We start from the raw sequence: 19,584 nt of genomic DNA, 5'->3' as shown, positions 1-19,584 counted from the left end.
TCTTCATATTTTCAATCTCATTTTCTGCCTCATGTTTACGTTTTTTCTCCTCTTCAAGTTGTTGCTTTACATGCAGTAATTCCTTCCTTAGTGTTTCAGCTTCAGCCATTACATTTGCAGCTTCTTGTGTTGCCAACTGCATTTTCCTTTTTTCCTCTTCAAAAGCTTCCTGCACCTCCTGTAATTCCTGCATCACATTTCCTGCCTCCTTCTTTGCAGTTTGATATTTATTTTTGGCTTCTTGTGCTGTGCTTTTCTCTTCCTCCAATGCTTTTTGAGCTTCCAACAGTTCTTTCTTCATGTTTTCATTCTCGTTTTCTGCCTGTTGTTTTCCCATCTTCTCTCCTTTAAGTTTGAGACCCACATGCAGTAATTCCTGCAATACTACTTCAGTTTCAAACTTTGAATTTTTAGCTTCTCCTCTTGATTTTTCTGCCTCTTCTTTTAATTTGACATTTTCAGCCTGTATCATTTGAAATTTAAAATTAATCAGCTGTACTTTAATGTATGGTGAAGCACTCGCCGATCCTCTTCTCGTTCTCCCTTGATTCATTTTGGCCTTTTAAACAAAGGAGCCAACGTATTGTAGAGGAGTGAAGTGAAGTTTTCTAAGTTTTTTTCGTCAACTGTCGTTTGTCCTGCACAGAGATGCTGCTGTAGATGTGTCTCTAGCTGTGTCTGGATACAATGAAACATGCTGTAACTAAGTGCTTGTGTTGCACAGTTCTACTAAACATTCCATTTCATGCATGCTCCGCCCACATGGTCAGGAATGTCAGGTGCTGCATCACCAAATGCTGCTCCCGTTGCCTAGCAATTACAGCTGTTTACTTTTTGAGGTCTGGTTCATTATTTAATAAAGAAAACATGTCCAAGTATTGGGTGCTGAGGCTCAGCGCATATTCTAGCCTGCTGTGTGGGTGGGCAGCTAGAAATCACTGGTGGGCAACATGAGTGAGGAGAAAACTGGAGCAGCCAAGCAGGGAGCTGCAGGTTGCTGGTTTGAGTCTCTGTTCAGATGCTGGTGTCTCCTCTCTCTGAGATGTCTGCAAACAGTCCCAGATAAAACAATAAGGACAATAAACAAACACGTGACTAAAATAACAATTATGACTCTGATGCGTTTCATGTGTAGCAGGATGGCCTCTATACAGCAGTCGTTGCAAGCATCCGCATCGGCACACTTACTTTTCTTTAAGCAGGCGTGCTGGGGTCCTCCTAAGGAAAGTTTGAAACTTCATTTCCTTCATGCTGGTGAACTTTTTACCAAATATTTTCATCAAAGCTTCTCCATCACTGACAGGGATTGTTTGGATCTTCACACTCATCTCCACCAACCCTAAAAAATGAGTCTCACTTTGCTCATATAATGCAGGAGTGTCTCCATATTCCACAAAAGTCTATGCAAACATGTAACAGTATCCCATATTCATAGAAATATTATTGATATTATAACAAAAGCTGTCACCAACACAATTGTCCCAAGTGCTATTTTTAAACAGGATTTTCAACTAGAGGATTTCCCTATAGCTTAATTTTTTAAAATATTTTGTACACAATAACAGAATAATTTCAGAAAAACACAAAATGACTGGTGTCAATATTATTTGCCCCACAAAAAAGGTAGAATATAAAAAAATATTGCAAATATTGCACAGCTGGAAAAAAAAAAAAGCACTACAGCTCAGTTGTTCCCCCCTCCTTTGTCCTCCTGTTTCCCCTCCCTCTCCCCTCCAACGAGGAGTTAAACAGTTTGATGGCGTGTGGGACAAAGGAGTTTTTAAGCCTGTTGGTTCTTGTCTTTGGGAGAAGCAACCTGTCACTGAACAGGCTCCTCTGATTATTTACCACCGTGTGCAGAGGATGCCCGGCATTGTCCATAATGTCCAGCAGTTTCTTTAATGTCCTTTTCTCTTGGGCCGTTTCCTCCATGACACACATTAATAGCTAACATGAAAGAACCATTGTGCTAAGAACTACTTTTTCTTTTTTGTGCAGAAAGTGCAACATTACTGGGAAAAACACGCAGTCATGGATGATGAGCAGGCATAGGTACATACAGTACTCCCATTTACAGTGGGGCAAAAAAGTATTTAGTCAGCCACCGATTGTGCAAGTTCCCCCACCTAAAATGATGACAGAGGTCAGTAATTTGCACCAGAGGTACACTTCAACTGTGAGAGACAGAATGTGAAAAAAAAAAATCCATGAATCCACATGGTAGGATTTGTAAAGAATTTATTCGTAAATTAGGGTGGAAAATAAGTATTTGGTCAATAATACAACTCAATACTTTGTAACATAACCTTTGTTGGCAATAACAGAGGTCAAACGTTTACTATAGGTCTTTACCAGGTTTGCACACACAGTAGCTGGTATTTTGGCCCATTCCTCCATGCAGATCTTCTCGAGAGCAGTGATGTTTTGGGGCTGTCGCCGAGCAACACGGACTTTCAACTCCCGCCACAGATTTTCTATGGGGTTGAGGTCTGGAGACTGGCTAGGCCACTCCAGGACTTTCAAATGCTTCTTACGGAGCCACTCCTTTGTTGCCCGGGCGGTGTGTTTTGGATCATTGTCATGTTGGAAGACCCAGCCTCGTTTCATCTTCAAAGTTCTCACTGATGGAAGGAGGTTTTGGCTCAAAATCTCACGATACATGGCCCCATTCATTCTGTCCTTAACACGGATCAGTCGTCCTGTCCCCTTGGCAGAAAAACAGCCCCATAGCATGATGTTTCCACCCCCATGCTTCACAGTAGGTATGGTGTTCTTGGGATGCAACTCAGTATTCTTCTTCCTCCAAACACGACGAGTTGAGTTTATACCAAAAAGTTCTACTTTGGTTTCATCTGACCACATGACATTCTCCCAATCCTCTGCTGTATCATCCATGTGCTCTCTGGCAAACTTCAGACGGGCCTGGACATGCACTGGCTTCAGCAGCGGAACACGTCTGGCACTGCGGGATTTGATTCCCTGCCGTTGTAGTGTGTTACTGATGGTGACCTTTGTTACTTTGGTCCCAGCTCTCTGCAGGTCATTCACCAGGTCCCCCCGTGTGGTTCTGGGATCTTTGCTCACCGTTTTCATGATCATTTTGACCCCACGGGATGAGATCTTGCGTGGAGCCCCAGATCGAGGGAGATTATCAGTGGTCTTGTATGTCTTCCATTTTCTGATGATTGCTCCCACAGTTGATTTTTTCACACCAAGCTGCTTGCCTATTGTAGATTCACTCTTCCCAGTCTGGTGCAGGTCTACAATACTTTTCCTGGTGTCCTTCGAAAGCTCTTTGGTCTTGGCCATGGCGGAGTTTGGAGTCTGACTGTTTGAGGCTGTGGACAGGTGTCTTTTATACAGATGATGAGTTCAAACAGGTGCCATTCATACAGGTAACGAGTGGGGGACAGAAAAGCTTCTTACAGAAGACGTTACAGGTCTGTGAGAGCCAGAGATTTTCCTTGTTTGAGGTGACCAAATACTTATTTTCCACCCTAATTTACGAATAAATTCTTTACAAATCCTACCATGTGGATTCATGGATTTTTTTTCCACATTCTGTCTCTCACAGTTGAAGTGTACCTCTGGTGCAAATTACTGACCTCTGTCATCATTTTAAGTGGGGGAACTTGCACAATCGGTGGCTGACTAAATACTTTTTTGCCCCACTGTATACACAGAGTGCTTAGGCTTTCAGTGAGGTAAGGTGAGCTTTAACACCCCCCATCATTGGGACTCTAAGCATCTACAAAATATCTTTCCTCCAAAGTCTCACCGTCATCCTACAGACAGCTCCCTCGTAGCATACTTGAACATGTACCTCTTTCTTCTGTTAATTCCTTAAGGCTCCAAGGACCACTCATCCTGAAGATTCTTGGGTGATGGGTACAGCGGAGAAACGTCACATTCCTCCTTGGAGCATTAACAACAGGTGTGTCACTAATAGTGGAAGGCATCGTGCTGAGTTTTAGGCTTCAGTTTTCCTTGTGATTGTGTTCAGTCCCTCTCTCACACATTGTGATGAAAGTTTTGTTTCTTATCCTTTTTACACTTGTTTGATTGCTTGTTTTCTGTGGCCTCATCAGTTGCTCAATAGGTGGAATTCAAGGTTGGACACAGTTCAGTAATCAGCAGGTGAGATGGACTTCAGCACCTTTTTTTTTAAAAGTTCATTTTTATAAATCCACAAAAAGCTTCTTATACCCCAATTAAACACACACACACAGGTCTAAACTCAACAATCTCACTGAACTCATAATTACATTAAAAAGGAGACACCCTAAAGCCTAAACTGAGCCCAGGTTTGTTAATATGACGCCCTTGGTTTTTCTAGCCTTAATGACCATTTACAAAAGGAACTCATTGGTGTAGGAAGCATGTTGTCTAACAAAGCATATTTTTGTAGTGCACATCAAGCTTCAAGACACTTATAGGCAGAACCTTTTTCTGTAAGAGGTTACCCTGATGAGTGTTAAGGCATAAGTCGAGTGTTGTGGGGGGTGGAAATGATACAGTGGCCCCTCTGCTGTGGTAGTGATGATCAGTCTCATTCCTCTGTGAAAGCATGCAGAAAGAAGCAGCTACAGCAGCCCAAAATGCATCTGTGTGGCCCAGTTTTGAGTGAACTGTTAGTATCCACCTGTCCTGCTGATGCAACTTTCCAACACCTCTGTGCATCTTCACCAGCTACAGGCTGGGCTAAAGCACGGCACTAAGCATTTGTCACAAGTTTCCAGTTAGGAGCCACTAATGTGCTGTGAAAGCTTTTTAATGTTTGTCCAGCTGTGTAGTGTCTGGCCTCCAAGATGTATGTGCTTCGGTTTTATTCATTGAGTGGAATTCCAGCATTTTATTAGTCTAATAATTAGCAGATATGTGTAACCACAGTAGATAGCAGTAACTTAAATTTCTTCCACCACCAGCATTGTGGCGACAAAACGCAAAGTCCAAAGCCCACGATCCTTCAGACAAACACCTAGTCAGCCAACCATATGTCTGCAACTCAAAGCATTTAGACATGTAGACACCTCAAATGGAGCATGAGGAACGGGAAGAAAGTTGGTTTAAATGATTGGACGCGGGACGGTTGTTGGTGGTGTTGGGTTGATCTGAGTATTTCAGAAACTGCTGCGACTTTCCCACACAACTATGTCTACAGTTTAGAGAAGTATGGTCTGAAAAAGAGGAAACAGAGTGGATGATAATGTTTTGTTGACATTAGAAAATGGCCAGACTGCTTCAAGAGGAAGGCAACAAATAACCACTTGTTACACTCAAGGTACAGCGAGGAACGAGTACGAATGCACAAAACCTTGAAGCAGACAGGCTAGAACAGCAGAAGACCACACCGGGTGGCACTCCTGTCAGCCAAGAACAGGAAAGAGAAGCTACAATTTACACCGTTCACAGGCTCACGAAAATTGGACAGAAGCCTAAAAAAATGTTGCCTGTTCTAGTGAGATCCAGTTTCTGCTGCAACTGATTGTAAGGCCATAATTTGATGTAAAAAGTTTGACAGAGGGGATCCATCTACTTAAGTATCCCAATGAACACATTAATACCATGCTCTTATTCTGAAAAGACACGTTTAGAGCTCTAAATCTGAAAGTAGTTTTGTGTTCGCAGCCCAGACAAATTTTTAGCACAGGTTTTAAATTCATATCACAAATCCAATAAATTCCACAACAGGTCTGTAGATTAAAATAACACAGTACAAATCCAAAGAAACCACATATTAAAAGATTTTTTATTCACAATAGAAGTGTAACAAATATAGTTTATTAAAAAGTCTGCTGCTCATTAATATCATCTTAATCCATAAGCTCAGGAGATTTTTATATAAATGTCAAGCAGCCAGTTTGCCGGAATGGAATATTTACATTTTTACTCAATAATTATAATATTAACACAATAAAACAGATTTCCCCACAAAATTAAAATATTGCATATAAATGCAAAGTAAACTATGTGCAATGGAAAGATTATCAGCAATATTTTGTACAGATACATTTCTGAGGTTCACACGTTTAAACCCTTTAAAGGAGATTTACGACCATTTGCAGGAATTCAGATTGAGTTCCAGTCATTTCTAGTGGTCGTGTACCACCATGAAAAACAAATGTCAGTGTGGTCTGTATGAGACGTTTAAGGTGGTGTATATTCAAAGAGGACTGACTGACTTTGGTTTGAACTCCTGAAACTGGTGTAATTCTCCTTTAATATTCACTAATAGAAAGGCATTGGAAAGCAACAGACCGTCAACACAATAATCATAAAATCACCAAAGACATTTCAGCTTAATCATGAAAACAACAGATAAAAAAAAAAGTCTGCATGTGAGAATGAACAAAAGCCTGATGTCACACAACGTGAAGCTAAAGCAAACATCAGAAACCAAATACATTCTCCAGATCTCCTTTTGCAGGTAGTGAAACGACCAGTTCAGTGTCAAATAAGAGAGAGAGAAAAAATGTTAAAATGATAAAAATCCAGGTGGACACGAGCAGAAGAGAAACTAAATTTTTTGGAAGAAAAAGCTGGGACTGAGCCCTTTAAGTCTAATTGGGTCAAATGTTTCTAAGAATACAAACCTTCAAAACAAAAGTCTGCACACAGGGCTTAAAAATCGACAACAACAACATTTATAATCATATGTATACTGCGTTCAACTAATGCCTGGAAAGCAAATTTCCCTGTTGGGAGATTACTCCTCAAAATGCTGCAAATGACTGCTGAAAATATCACGAAATCTCACCCATTCAAATCTCTATTAACGATCATATTTACCTGAGGCTTAAAAAAAAGAAAAGAAAGTATAACCCACACACCATTAAATGTTTTGATCTGTAACCGGACAGAAATCATCGGAAATTTTAAATAACTTAAATCACATCAGAGAGATATCAGTACCTTAATGGTGAAACGTAGCCTTAACTCTTTTCTCTCTTTTATCTAACTGCACACTGGACATTTTTGTGGGTTCAGGACTGTCACAGGGTATTCTTGACCTCAAGAAGATATTTACATGTTAGACTGTAACTTGACCATCTTAGGGAATGACGTGATAGAGAAAATACTCGGGCTGTTAGCTGCAGGTCTTAAATGCCAAGTACATAAAGTATCTAAAACCATCAGGATCAATGTGAACGGCCAATGCCAGGTTCAGACTACACGACATCAGCGAGAAGTTGAACTCGGGAACAAGAACTGGCGTTATGGACGAAAGAATGCCTCACCATGTCCTGACTGCAGAAAGTGTAAAAGAAATAAATAAAAAATAACGCCAAGACCTTAAAAGTGAGGCTAATCCTGCCTTCTTTCTAATGGCCATCAGGGGGCGACCTCTCTGGTTTCAAAAAGAAGTATTTTGTGTCCACAGACCTCTTCTCACCATGTTTTTAGATACCACTGCTACACGTCGTTAACTTTTATCTTCTTTCTCCCAAAGTCTGCATCATTAAAGAGCCTGGTTCTACCGGAGGTTTCTTCCTGTTAAAATGCAGTTTTTCCTTTCCACTGTCACCTAGTGCTTGCTCATAAGAGACTCTTTGATTGTTGGAGTTTTCGCTCTAATATTTTAGAGTCTTTTGATAGATAGAAATGATTCACATTAGTGCCCCGGATTCAATTTAATTCAGTTTTTTTGTACAGAGACAACTAATACAGAAAAAACCCAGCACTTGGAAACAGTGGGAAGGAAAAACTCCCTTTTAACAGGAAGAAAACCCGGCTGAACCGGGCTCAGGGAAGGGCAGCCATCTGCCATCTGCCGTAACGGACTTGGGGTGAAACAAAACATCCTTGTGATTTCTTTGGTCACATTGTTGTAGTCACATCGCTTGCACGGAAGATACTGACCTGTCTGCAAACACTTGCTAGCAAAAAAAAAAAAAGTCACTCAACCCAAAAACGGAGAACATTTTTTTTCAAAATAAAAGTCGAGCTTGACAGTTGGAGCTTTTACTACTTTGAAGGGAAATTACGGTCTATGTTTCTGGTTTGTGCTGCCCTTTCTCACCGTTTCACTAGAGCGCAGAAAGTAGTCTAAGAGTGTTTGCAGACACACCAGTGTCTTCCATAAAAACTACAGGCAACCATGGCGATCAGTTTCACCTCATCACTGTCTACAATCTCCACCAACCACTCAGGGAATACAAAGCTTCTAGGTTTCTAGGTGGTAGCTGACGAATTTCTAGGCCTCCGTGCCTGTGGGCGTAGCCAATAAGTAAAACATAATATTTTGAATTTAAAATCTAATCTGACACATTATAACATATCGTGTAGTCGGAGCCTGTCACAGCAGTCGGCAGAGATCAAAGTAATCGATTACAAATTAAACCCAGCCAGCTGATAACTGTCACTGTTCAGTATCTTAACATTTACTACCAGTAAAGTACAAATTTCCTGTAGTTTTCATCTTTTTCATACAGCAACATAAAAAGGAATAAAAATAAAAACAAGAAATCAGAAGAAAATAATCACACGTTCCCTCATTAGAGGCTTTCTGTTTCAATTAATTGACGTCTCTATTGCCAAACTTGTCGGATGAAGATTCGCGAGCCCGTCCCACTGAACCCAAAACATGGATGAAGCAGAATTTTGTTACTTTGATCAGCAGCCATCAGACAGCGATGTTTACATAGTTTAACCGTGCTGTTTTCAGCTCTCACTGGTTTCTGTGGTTTCATATAAAGCTGCACAGTGTGCTAACACTCTACTGTACAACGAACACTTTATGTCTTTAACTCTTTTTATGTTTTTTTGTCACATCCAGAGAAAAACAACAAAAATGTCCCTACAGTGTAGAAATAAACCTCATGTGATAGATTTGGTCATTTCCCACATAAACAGCTACATTAAGCAGCTCTCCATCTGTTTTGCTCTCAAACCTTTTCCTGTCTGCACGCCTGGCTTCCACTTTCTGTGGAAGATACCAGAAAGCCCCCAAAAAACAAAACCCCAAAACAAAGCGACCCCCCAAATAACCCAAAAAACAAACATAACAAAGCACACTGAAGCGAACAAAGACAAAAATACAAACAAAATATTCTTCGCTTCACATTGGATGGTACATTCATGCGGCTCCCTATAGGTTTTCCCATCAACTCCCAGGTGGTTCCTTCGCCCCTTTTTTCTGTTGTTCTGTAAAGGTGCCAGCTCTTTAAAACCCAACAGACCAGCACACAGCTGTGAAGCTTTCTCTCTGCCAGTCTTTGTCTCTAATCCAATTAAAAACCCACAGCGCCACCTAGGGGTCGGCTCCCAATGTTTCCTATGTTCTCTAGCACAGAATAAATTAACACAATCAGCAGAATTACAACAATACACCATCACGTGGGTAATAAATGCCACTCTAACTAAACCAAACAGTAAGCTCTGCCGTCTGTACAGTGACAGAAAGAACATGAAGAGATTGGTCACAGCTCAGAGAATAAGAAACGATATGTCAGTGTTGGTAAAAACCGGGGCTTGAGCATTTTGGGCTTTACTTTTCCAAACAAAATTAAAAAAATCTGGGAGTTTAGCATCGTGCAAACACAGGACTGTGGTATGGTTTGTCAAAGCTTCATCTTTTGTGAATAGTGGCGATTTTGAGGTGGCAGGAAGTAAAAAATTCTGAATGCTTGGGCACTGAATCGGGAAAAATGGGCTCTTCTAAAGGGAGAGAAGTAGTGCTGTAGTGCTATTCATCCATCTAGATTATTTTGTTGTTAGCCGACTGTTTTTGTAGATATTGGCTGTAGAGATTTCTGCCCTTTCTTGAGTATTGAGTTTTTTATGTCTTGATGCATGCTCAATCATCCAAGTAAGTAAATCTCCAAAAGTTGATTCTGTTCATCTGGACGTAGCGTTTTCAGTGGGGGAAACGTTTCGTCACTCACCCAAGTGACTTCCTCAGTCTCAGCTAACTGTGGTTTCCCCAATCTTATGTACTGTTTATAACACTGGAGAAACCTGCAGTCAGCTGAGACTGAAGAAGCCACTTGGATGAGTGACGAAACGTTTCCCCCACTGAAAACGCTACGTCCAGATGAACAGAATCAACTTTTGGGGATAAACCTTTTATGAATCCACAAAACTCTACAAACATTCTTGTGAGCGGTTTCATGTATTTCTTTTTCATCAAACTGTGCCCATTAAACGTGCTGAAAGAAGTGCACATAAACCCATGATGTTTTCCTCTTGACTGTATGTTCTCCAAAACTGGAGGACTCACACCAAAAAAATCTAGATGGATAAAACAACACTGCAGGTAAGCTGGAAGATGCAGAACTGATGACGAAACAAGAAAAAAACCCAGAAAGCACTGATTCTGAAATCCTTACAGACTGATTTACCTGCTCTGAGACACCTGGGGCAAATGTTCTTTAACCTGCTGAGAAAAATAACCTGCACAAGCGTCGCTCAGCCAGAACAAATAAATCAGCTCAGCAGTCATCCTGTTGTTGACTGAACTTTCTAATGACTCACCATCTGTCAGTTTAAAGCTCATTTGGAGGATAAGCAGAACTGAATGTGCAGTTCTATGAGCTAGGCTCTCGCTCCATCAAATATTCAATATAAAGGCTCAAAGTACAACAGTGCTTGTTTTCCCTTTCCTTGTTTGTTGAGCTGTAAATACTTTTATGGACATAGAAGTAGCTGTTGACTTATCAGACTACGGTTATTTAGACTGTAATATTTAGACTTACCACTAGATGTCAGTATAGCCAAACAAATATGTGTTGACTGAGCCCTGCACAGGTCTCAAATGATTAGACTGCGATTCCCAACAGAGACGCAGACTCTGGAGATGGAAAAAGTAAAGCGCATAGGACTTATTTTCGATTTTAATTCTGAACTCAAGACTTTGGTGTTCTGATCTCCCTCTTAGCACAACAAAGCCCAAGTTCCTACCAACTCTTGAGCCATTTATCAAGCCCAACTTACTCCAAACGTCAAATTAAAAAGCAGTTATCATCCTTTAATCCATGTCTAGATTTATTATAATCCTCATCAGAGCAATGGGAGCTCTTAGTTAAAGCTGCAATACTGCTTTGAAACTGCTTTTTGTGTTTGCGAGAGCTGCTTTCTCCCTCCTTCTCTACAGCGAAGGCACTAGATCGAAGACTAAACTGGATTAAATCTGGTTCCTGTGTGGCATCGGGAGAAGTCTTCACTGTGAAATTAAACTAAAATGACCAGGCGAGCGCGACTGTGAAGATACAAAAGCAGCAAACACGGTCACAAACTCTACATGTGAGTGGAGGATGAAAAAAAACGAAACAAAAAAACCCGTTAACGACAACACGGTGAAGCTGCGTTGCAGTAGTATGGCTTCTTGTGTGTGTGAAGGTGGATAGTTATAGAAGAGTCGAGCGACGGCGTCTCCTCACAGAGGAGGGAAGATCCTACAGGCTGCCCTACGCGGACCTGGAGGACGGAAACAGGAAGAAGCAACACCGCGGTGAAGAAGAGGACGAGGGCTCGACTGATGCACAAGGATTACAGAGGACTGTAATAAATCAGTTTCCTCTTGTAGAGAGCCTGGAAGCTAAATTTTTAATGCATACACATGGTCAATTGTGAGGATATTAGCATTTTCAGAAGATTTCTGTTGAATGTCAGGACCTAATCAGTACCTAATTCTTTCTACAGCTTTCATCCGCACTCCAACTAATCTCCATGCTCCATTACAGCTGTGCAGACATCATCTTTGGAGTAAGACTGTGAAAAGTGGTTGAACGCTCCATCAGACTGAGGCAAATGTTCCTTTTTTTTCTTTTGGTTCATGCTCTTTTCAGTGTTTAAAAGGAAGAAAGAAAAAATGTGTATTTTATTTTTCAGTAAATGGAGAAAAACTGTCGAACGAATTCTGATTCAGTTTTTAAAAAAACCTGTGCTGGTCGAACCCCCAGAGCACATATGAAAAGGAGAAAGAAATCTAAAAGCGGGTCAAAGATGCAGATGAAAAGCAGAAGAAGAATAAGGAGGAGGAGGAGGATGGCTTTGTGTAAACCTCGTGGGGAGAAAGTGGAGTTACTGGCAGGTAATGAGCTGGTGCGGCTGGTCGTCATTTGTCACATCCAACTCAAGAGAAAGGAAGGAGGAAGAAGAGTCGGTTAGGTTTATAAAAAGAGGCTCGGGTTGTGCTGCGGCTTTCCTTTTTTTCTATTCTTTTTTTAAGAAAACCAGCAGTTCTCTGACGACACTATGAAACACTCAAGTCGGTGCAGGAAAGACCGGTTCCTAGTTCCTATTCAGATGTTGTTGTGGTAGAGCAGCAGGTAAAAGACGACACATGTGAAGGGAATTGAGTGTCCGTTCACGTGGCCAGCCAGCCTTGTGATCCTCAGTGGGGAGCTTTTCCTTGGTGTGGTGCCCAAACACTCGGGCTCCATGGTAGTTCATATCAGTGGTGAATGACTGTCAGCGTCCTCCTCCTCATCAAAAATGGCTACTAGCAACAATTAAACTGATGAATAAAGTGATAGCTGGTCACACTGTCCCTCCAAATGAACAGAAAAGCGAAGGAAGTCAAACCGAGGAGTGAAATAAACAGCCTTTTTTTTTTCTTTAGATCTTGATTCAAATTATTATGTCTACATTTTGATGAGCTATCATGTTATTCAGCAGTACATATGTTGCTTTGGGTCAGCCTTTGGACTCAACCAGAGAAGAAGAAAAAAAAATCAAGTGAAGGAAAACAAAACAAAAACCCCTGGAGTCTCCAGCGAGAACCCGGCTCCAGCACAAGTGGGTTCAGTTTTGAGCCCATCAACAATATCAGGTGAAGTCTGATCTGTAACCACTCAGGGCTCCAAGCGGCTCAACAGTTTCAGACAGCTGGAGGCTCAGTATACAGGATCGAGGTTCTCACACGTTTCTGGGCGTCGGTGCAGGCAGGTCCGTTACTCCACTTCGTTGGGTCTGTCCGTTTTATCCTTCCTTATGACGGGCAGGGGGTGAGCCTCGGTATTGAAGACCCAGTGTTCGAATGGTAGGTGGTCATCCTCAGAGAAGAGGAGGTAGAGATATCTGTGGGAGAGAAGAAGGGGTCAGATCAAGTTGCTAAACTACGAAATGTTGCAGCAAACTTAGCATAAATGATCCAAAATAAAGTAATGTTTGTGACTGTGCTGTGGTCCCACCCGAATTCATTATTCATAAACTGTTTAAATGCGCTTCAATTCCCTCCTTGATTTCTTTATGAGAGTTATGGAAATCAAAATAAAATAAAATAAAATAAAAACAGTTTACTCCTGAGCATTTCAGCTTTTGCAATATTTATTCGATGGTTTCGCCAAAGCTGTGATGAGACCGATGTGGAACTGAAAGCGAAGAATGGGTGCGACTCTATTTCAGACTGGTTTATGAAACTTGAAGTCATGCAATTTTTGTGCTTCGCTGTCATCAAACCGCCCTGTTATGAAACGGCCCTGAAATATTATTATCCATCAAAGGAGTGATAAGCAAATTGAAAGAGTTTCAGGACAGCTGGCGGTCCTGTGGCGTCTTATCAGATTTCATCATGTTGAGTGAAAAACAAACGATTTGTTTTCAACTGGTCGCAAATGAAAATTTAAACAATGGAGCTGAAGAAAAGGGACAAGCTTAAAAAGAAAGCGTGAGCTAAGGATGAAATAATGACTCAGTAGAGAAGCTGGTTGTCCACGAAGCCTTCAAACTCCAGGACGAGTCCCCATCCTCCTCTGCTTGCCTGCCAGCCAAACAAGCAGACAGCAGCGAGTGATTGAAGGCAGACAGGAGTGTGAAGTACGACGGCGTCCTTGGCAGCATCGGGAAGATGAATGCTGGAAGATGCCAGAGTCCCCGAGTCACATTAGGAGGATTAGACTTGTGGGTTCGCAGCTAAATGGGATTGATATTTTCTGTGTCTGCCGAGGTCTGTTTCAGTTGCCTGACCGATGGGGTAATTATTATGTTAGTGTCCAGGCTCGTGGTCAGTTACGCAGTTATTCTGCCTTCCAGTTGTCTGTGGGGGGCCTTTAATGTGAGAAAATGCTAATAACACATTAGCATTCAGAGACACTTTTTTCTTTTCTGTTCCACTTGCCTAGACAAATAGCCAGCTCTCCCTTTTATGTCGATGAAGAGGAAAAATAAATCTCTACAAACTGATCTGAGAAGGAAGTCGGACACTTTGGCTGTGTTGGTTTCTGTGTCCGTGAGTGTTTTAATCAGGAGTAGAGGTGACGCTTGTTAAAATATACTGCCTATAAAATAAAAGCTGGATTGGATGGCACTTCGCCCCCATAAGGCTCTGTTAGGATAACCTTGACTTCCTGTCAACAGCTGTCTGGTATGTGGGGAGGGAAAAAAATGATAGAGGTGGAGGAGGAGGGGGAGATGGAGGAGTGGCTGATATCATTTCTAAGGGAGTAAAGGAAACGGAGAGGATGATAAATCTGCATGAGGCTCGGGAGAAAGAGGCGAATAGAAACTTTGGTCTTTAATCAGTCCATCCATGAAGTCCACTGCTTCATGCATGCACACAGGTTTTGATTTTATGTTATTATATTTGTCTCACATGATCAAATACTAAACATTAGGGAAGCTGTGGAAACCTGTAATGTATATTTTAAACTCTTTCTTGTCAATTAAGGATGTAATTTGAACAATAATCAGCAGATGAACACAGTAATGAAGACATTCATGCTGACGTTAATGGTAACTGTGAGAAACGCTGATATCAGATGTGGGAAATCAATGTATTGATTTGGTATCTTGTGCCTTTAATAAATGCATTCCATTCAACTTTAAAGCTTAATTGCTTAATAAAAAATGAATATTGTACTGTGAAAAAAACAAAACAAAACAAAAAACATAACTCTCAACAGCTTTAATGCTCTTTAGAGAACAACCAAAGGGTCCTTCTCTCCATACTTGTACTGTAATGTAACTGTAATACTTGTACTTGTAATGTATGTACTCCATACATTGAATCTTAAAGCCTTTGAAGAGTCCTCATTACATTTCCACAAAACTTAAAAACAGTTCTTAGCAGCATTTAAAACATGTGCCATAATACCACAGATTCAGAATCTGTTTGTGGCAGGCGGGGGTTCATTTGCACACTCTTATATGTCGTGTGGGCATAGAAACTGTTGGCTCTTCCTCTGAAATCTGTGACTTAACCTCAAACTGTGGTCACCATGAGCTGATACTAGCAGAAAAGCTCAGACGATGAGGCTTTGGCCTCTCTCCCTCTATCGCTCATTCATTATGTTTTGTTGTAACAGTTGCTGGGAAGCTTTTGGTGCACTTAACCTAAGCTGTATTCATCATATCATCTTATTTTTTGTTTTTGTGAGCTGTTGGCGTGTAAGAGACGGGCAGTAAAGACGTGCCCTCAGACAGAGCAGTAAAAGAAGACCCAGCGTGATTGATGATCAGTAGAAAGAACTCGCACAAAGGACCATTTTGGATGTTTAATGTTAAGCTGAACAAGAGTTTTATGCTACAGTCACACTAAAAAAAGTGTTTGGATACGTGTGCTGTGTGAATTGTTTGCTTTGTAGATGGGAATCAGGGCTGAGACGGTGATAAAAGTGGGAATAAGACAGAGTCAGTCTGCGATCAGTCTGTTTGTGATCATCATATGTGTGTAAAACACAGCTGGTTGCCATAACTACTTGCAATCGGTCGCCAACAGCAAAAACATTCAATGCAAACCACCGAATTTTCCTCGTCACGAGGACATTGTTGTCCTGTTTATATTCTAGTGTGACCCTTGGCATAATTTTACACTCCTGTCAGATTGTCACTCGGCATCAGCAGAGACCTGAAGCCACAGTATTGATATCTGATCACCAGTCGTATCAGCTCTAAAGCTCAACTGCACTAAGCTATTTTACAGCCTGTGCGCGCTTTCTCAATGCTGCTGAGTCTCTGACAGCTGATTTTAAATTCGCCTTGAACATTTTTCTTTATTTGCTTCAGGCAACTTAAAAATATTCATGTAAAAATGGATAACTGGTCAGAAAACCGTGCCCTACAACCATGTTCGATTAACAGGAGCAATGAATGCAGAATTTTCAGCCTTGATTCCCCGGCTCTTTTAAGCTTTAATTTTAGCATAGTTCTACGCTGTGAATGGTTGATTGTGTTACATCCATAAAAAATACATTAACTAGAAGCTGCAACTTTGAGCAAAATACTATAAAAGTACCTGAAAAGAACATGTAATGAATAACTCTTGTGTAGCTGCTACTACTACTTACCTGACTCTGGCACTACTGACCCAATGTTTCATAATGACACTAACACTGAATGCTCTCCTTGTTCCTCCTTTGCGTAGTCAGACACACAAAGTAAACACAAACACACACAGCAGAGTGCATGACCACACGCTTCCACCCACGTTAAGCTGTAGCCGAGACTTTTCCTCGTGCTTTAAACAGACTTGTCTTCTTGAGCACAGCTGGAGAGGCGAGAGAAAGCCCTATTAGCCACCAGACATCATACTGCGTGGCTGACAACACGTTTAAAGAGCCATTTTTTGGCTGCACACTCAAACGCTCACACCCTCACGCACACATTAACACATTCAAACTGAGACGTGCACATAAGGGCAGTTAAGTAAAAATATCAGCCATGTATTAAGAAAAAAGTGAGACGGCGTGCTGCCTGTGGTGTGTAAGGACATGCGGTGTTTTTCACAGTTTCTGGTTTTCTCTACTAGATTTCTGCTATTTCAGATCTAATGTATCAAGGCACCGTTTTCAGTCGTGAAGAGGAAGTTTATTTATAATGCTGCAAAATATTCTTTTATTCAGAACAAGTTCTGCACATTTGTATCCAATTCTTTTCATGTTATTATACGTCCCAGAGGAGAAATCATCCTAGTTTAGCTTTGGACTGTTTCGGGAATGCAAAACAGATGTTGAAATGAAAAAAGATGAATATACTCTGGTTTACCAGTAACTCTAAAAGCCTCTTTGTCATCTACAGGATAGAAAGTCCCAGCTGCGTTTGAGTGTTTTTTACTCCAGAAGAGCAAAAAGAGGAGGGCACAAATATGACATTCACACCCGAAATGTCAACTCTAACCAAGACAAGACACGGAATTGAGCCACATAACAGTAAACCATCCACATTAAGCCTTTGGTGTTGACCGCATCCCACTTCTGACAAAGAAAACTAACCAAAAGGAAGCTTTTTTGAGTCCTGGAATTACAAGCTACTAAATATTTAGGACTAAATGAGAGATGACAGATGTCTTACAGCTTTTCTCTAGACACAATATTTCTTGTTTGTTTTGGCTTTTTTTAAAATGTAAATTCATCCCACGTAACCAGCTCTGCTGTTTAACTCCAAATTCATCAATTTAGCTCCGCTTTGACAAATATTTCAGGCAGAATGAAAACTATGCATGTGCATGAGGGAGTGGACTTCAATTGGACTTTAAAAAGAATAACATAAATGAGACCTTGAAGTTGTTTATATCTCCAGCTGTCTGTCCACAACAGCGTATAAATGAGGCTTAAGCTTGTAGATGCTACTGGTGTTACAGCAGTACAGCAAGATCTTTGCCACTGGTAAGTCACTTTGGTTCTCCTTCATGTCATCTTTTATGCCAAAAAATGCACTTTTTTTTGATTAAACATAACCAGTCTATAAGAAATCATCTGGTTTAATTGTTATAGGAATGACAGTGCATTTTACTGAGTTGCACAGTCTGGGGCAATAGAAGAAGAAAGCTCTTTTTTATATCCTACTGCTGAGAGAATTAAGGTTTGTACTTTGTTGCATTTTATTTTTAACCCTGTACTGCAGTCTTCCTTTGTACATATTTCTTAGTACTTCTTTGTAGTTATTTATTAATAAATAAGTAAAATCCTTACAGCTGATATTCCTCTACTTCATATTCATTAAATACAGAAAGCTAAATCTTTGGTTTATACTATAACTAGGTTAACTGTGATTCACGGCTTTTCTCTCTGCCTCTGACCTCTGAATTTCACTGTGAATTGGATTCTGGCCTATTCTGAAAACAGCACATTTATAATCTGTAAAAACATAAACAGTGAAAACAACATTAGGACAATTTGATACTAAATGTGTTTTAAGGACCTGTAGATACTCTGGTTACAATGTTGGGCTGTCCAGGTATAACAGCAACAGCTATGTAATCCCACTGTTCACAGTTTGAGTCCAACTTTTTTTTTAACACTTCAAGTTGTCCCTCTTTCCCTCTGTCCCACATTCTTCCTCCTAAGAAATCCATATTAAACTATCTGCTAAAAGCAAAAAGACCTAAAGATTCTGCTTTAAACACTTTCCCCTCTATTTCTGCCTCATTTGTGAACCTAATATTTTTTCCGTCTTGCAGTAGCTTGCAATTTTGGGCCTAAAATGTACTTTACTTATTTTGTACAGCTACAAAAGTCCCTCAATTTCAGGAAGTGTGTGACACTCTTCCCTGGAGCTTAGTGTGAATGAATGACAACCTGTGTGTGTCTGTGTGGGGCTTGACATCTCTGTCAGTTCGGGGCTGCAGGGTCCTAGTCACACCATAAAATGCAATGACAGCACAATCATAAGAGGACAGAAGTGAAGGGTGTTCAGTTTGTGTCTTACTTGAGCGTCTCGGCCAAGTAGAAGCTCTGCTGCACGTCGTCGTAGTTTGGAGATGAAGCGTAGACATCTCTGATGCCGCTGTAGCCTCCGTCGACTCTACAGTGCTGCTCCAAGGCCTGAATGAGAGACGGTGATGGAGACGGACAGCACGGAGGGAGAGGGAGACAAAGAAGGCCATCGGTGACTGGTGACATAAATCACTGAACCTTAGGGAGGATTATTCACTAAATCATGAGTGACCTTGTGTGAGGTTTTTTTGTTTTTGTTTTTACAGGCAATTTATGGATTTTTAAATAGAAAAACTTTACTTTTCCTTTCAGAATTTTGTCTCCAGTTTTTCTCAAATTAACACAATCTTCGTTTTCATAGATAGATATTTTACCTGTACAGCCTCCCAGCCCCACTCTCTGTATTTGGGGTCATGGGTAAACCTCCACATGTACATGTAGGTCTCAATGACCTCAGGACGGAGGATGAAATACTTCTCGTTCTGGCGGGTGGCGATGGCCTCAACGCCGCCATCGAAACGGAAAGCCTCTGGTCCGAGTTTCAAAGCTGCAAAAGACAAGAACAAGACAAGAAAATGTTCAGAGATGAAGAACAGAACCGTGTTTTTCAGCATATTTATATATTTTGCATGTTTGCACATGTATGGAAAACCACATGGCTTACAGAATAGTGAACATGCCTGGTTTTCTTCCCTTTCACTTTGTTTTTATTATTTATCCATATATTTACATAAAGTAAACTAATATGTAAGTAAGTAAATAAGTAATATATGTAGATGCTGTGCAGAGCAACACCACTAACTTAGAGGTCAGTGGTCACTGAAAAGAATAATGCTATTCAACTGCTAGCGGTGAGGTTTCTCCAGAACTGCATTCAAATCACGATGACTCAGAACACAACCTAAGGATGCATTTAAATGAGGGAGATAAATACAATTATCTGAATTAAGAGGAAAAAGGGAAAAAACTGCATCCTCTTAAAATATGGCAT

General features: G+C 40.8%; 1 protein-coding gene across 1 annotated transcript in view; it reads right to left on the bottom strand.

The window, feature by feature from the left end:
• Window positions 1-5,730: 5,730 nt before the first annotated feature.
• man1a1 (mannosidase, alpha, class 1A, member 1) overlaps window positions 5,731-19,584 on the bottom strand; it is a 168,940-nt gene continuing 155,086 nt past the window's right edge. The window contains exons 10-12 of the mRNA XM_026142320.2: window positions 18,968-19,140; window positions 18,586-18,701; window positions 5,731-13,020 (exon numbers count right to left, since the gene is read on the bottom strand). Of these exons, the coding sequence (XP_025998105.2) occupies window positions 12,894-13,020; window positions 18,586-18,701; window positions 18,968-19,140 (416 nt within the window). The 3' untranslated portion in view covers window positions 5,731-12,893. The remainder of the gene's footprint in view (window positions 13,021-18,585; window positions 18,702-18,967; window positions 19,141-19,584) is intronic.

The sequence above is a fragment of the Astatotilapia calliptera genome, chromosome 15 (assembly GCF_964374335.1).
Source record: "Astatotilapia calliptera chromosome 15, fAstCal68.1, whole genome shotgun sequence".
Taxonomy (NCBI): domain Eukaryota; kingdom Metazoa; phylum Chordata; class Actinopteri; order Cichliformes; family Cichlidae; genus Astatotilapia; species Astatotilapia calliptera.
This window is presented reverse-complemented; position numbering and strand designations above follow the sequence as displayed.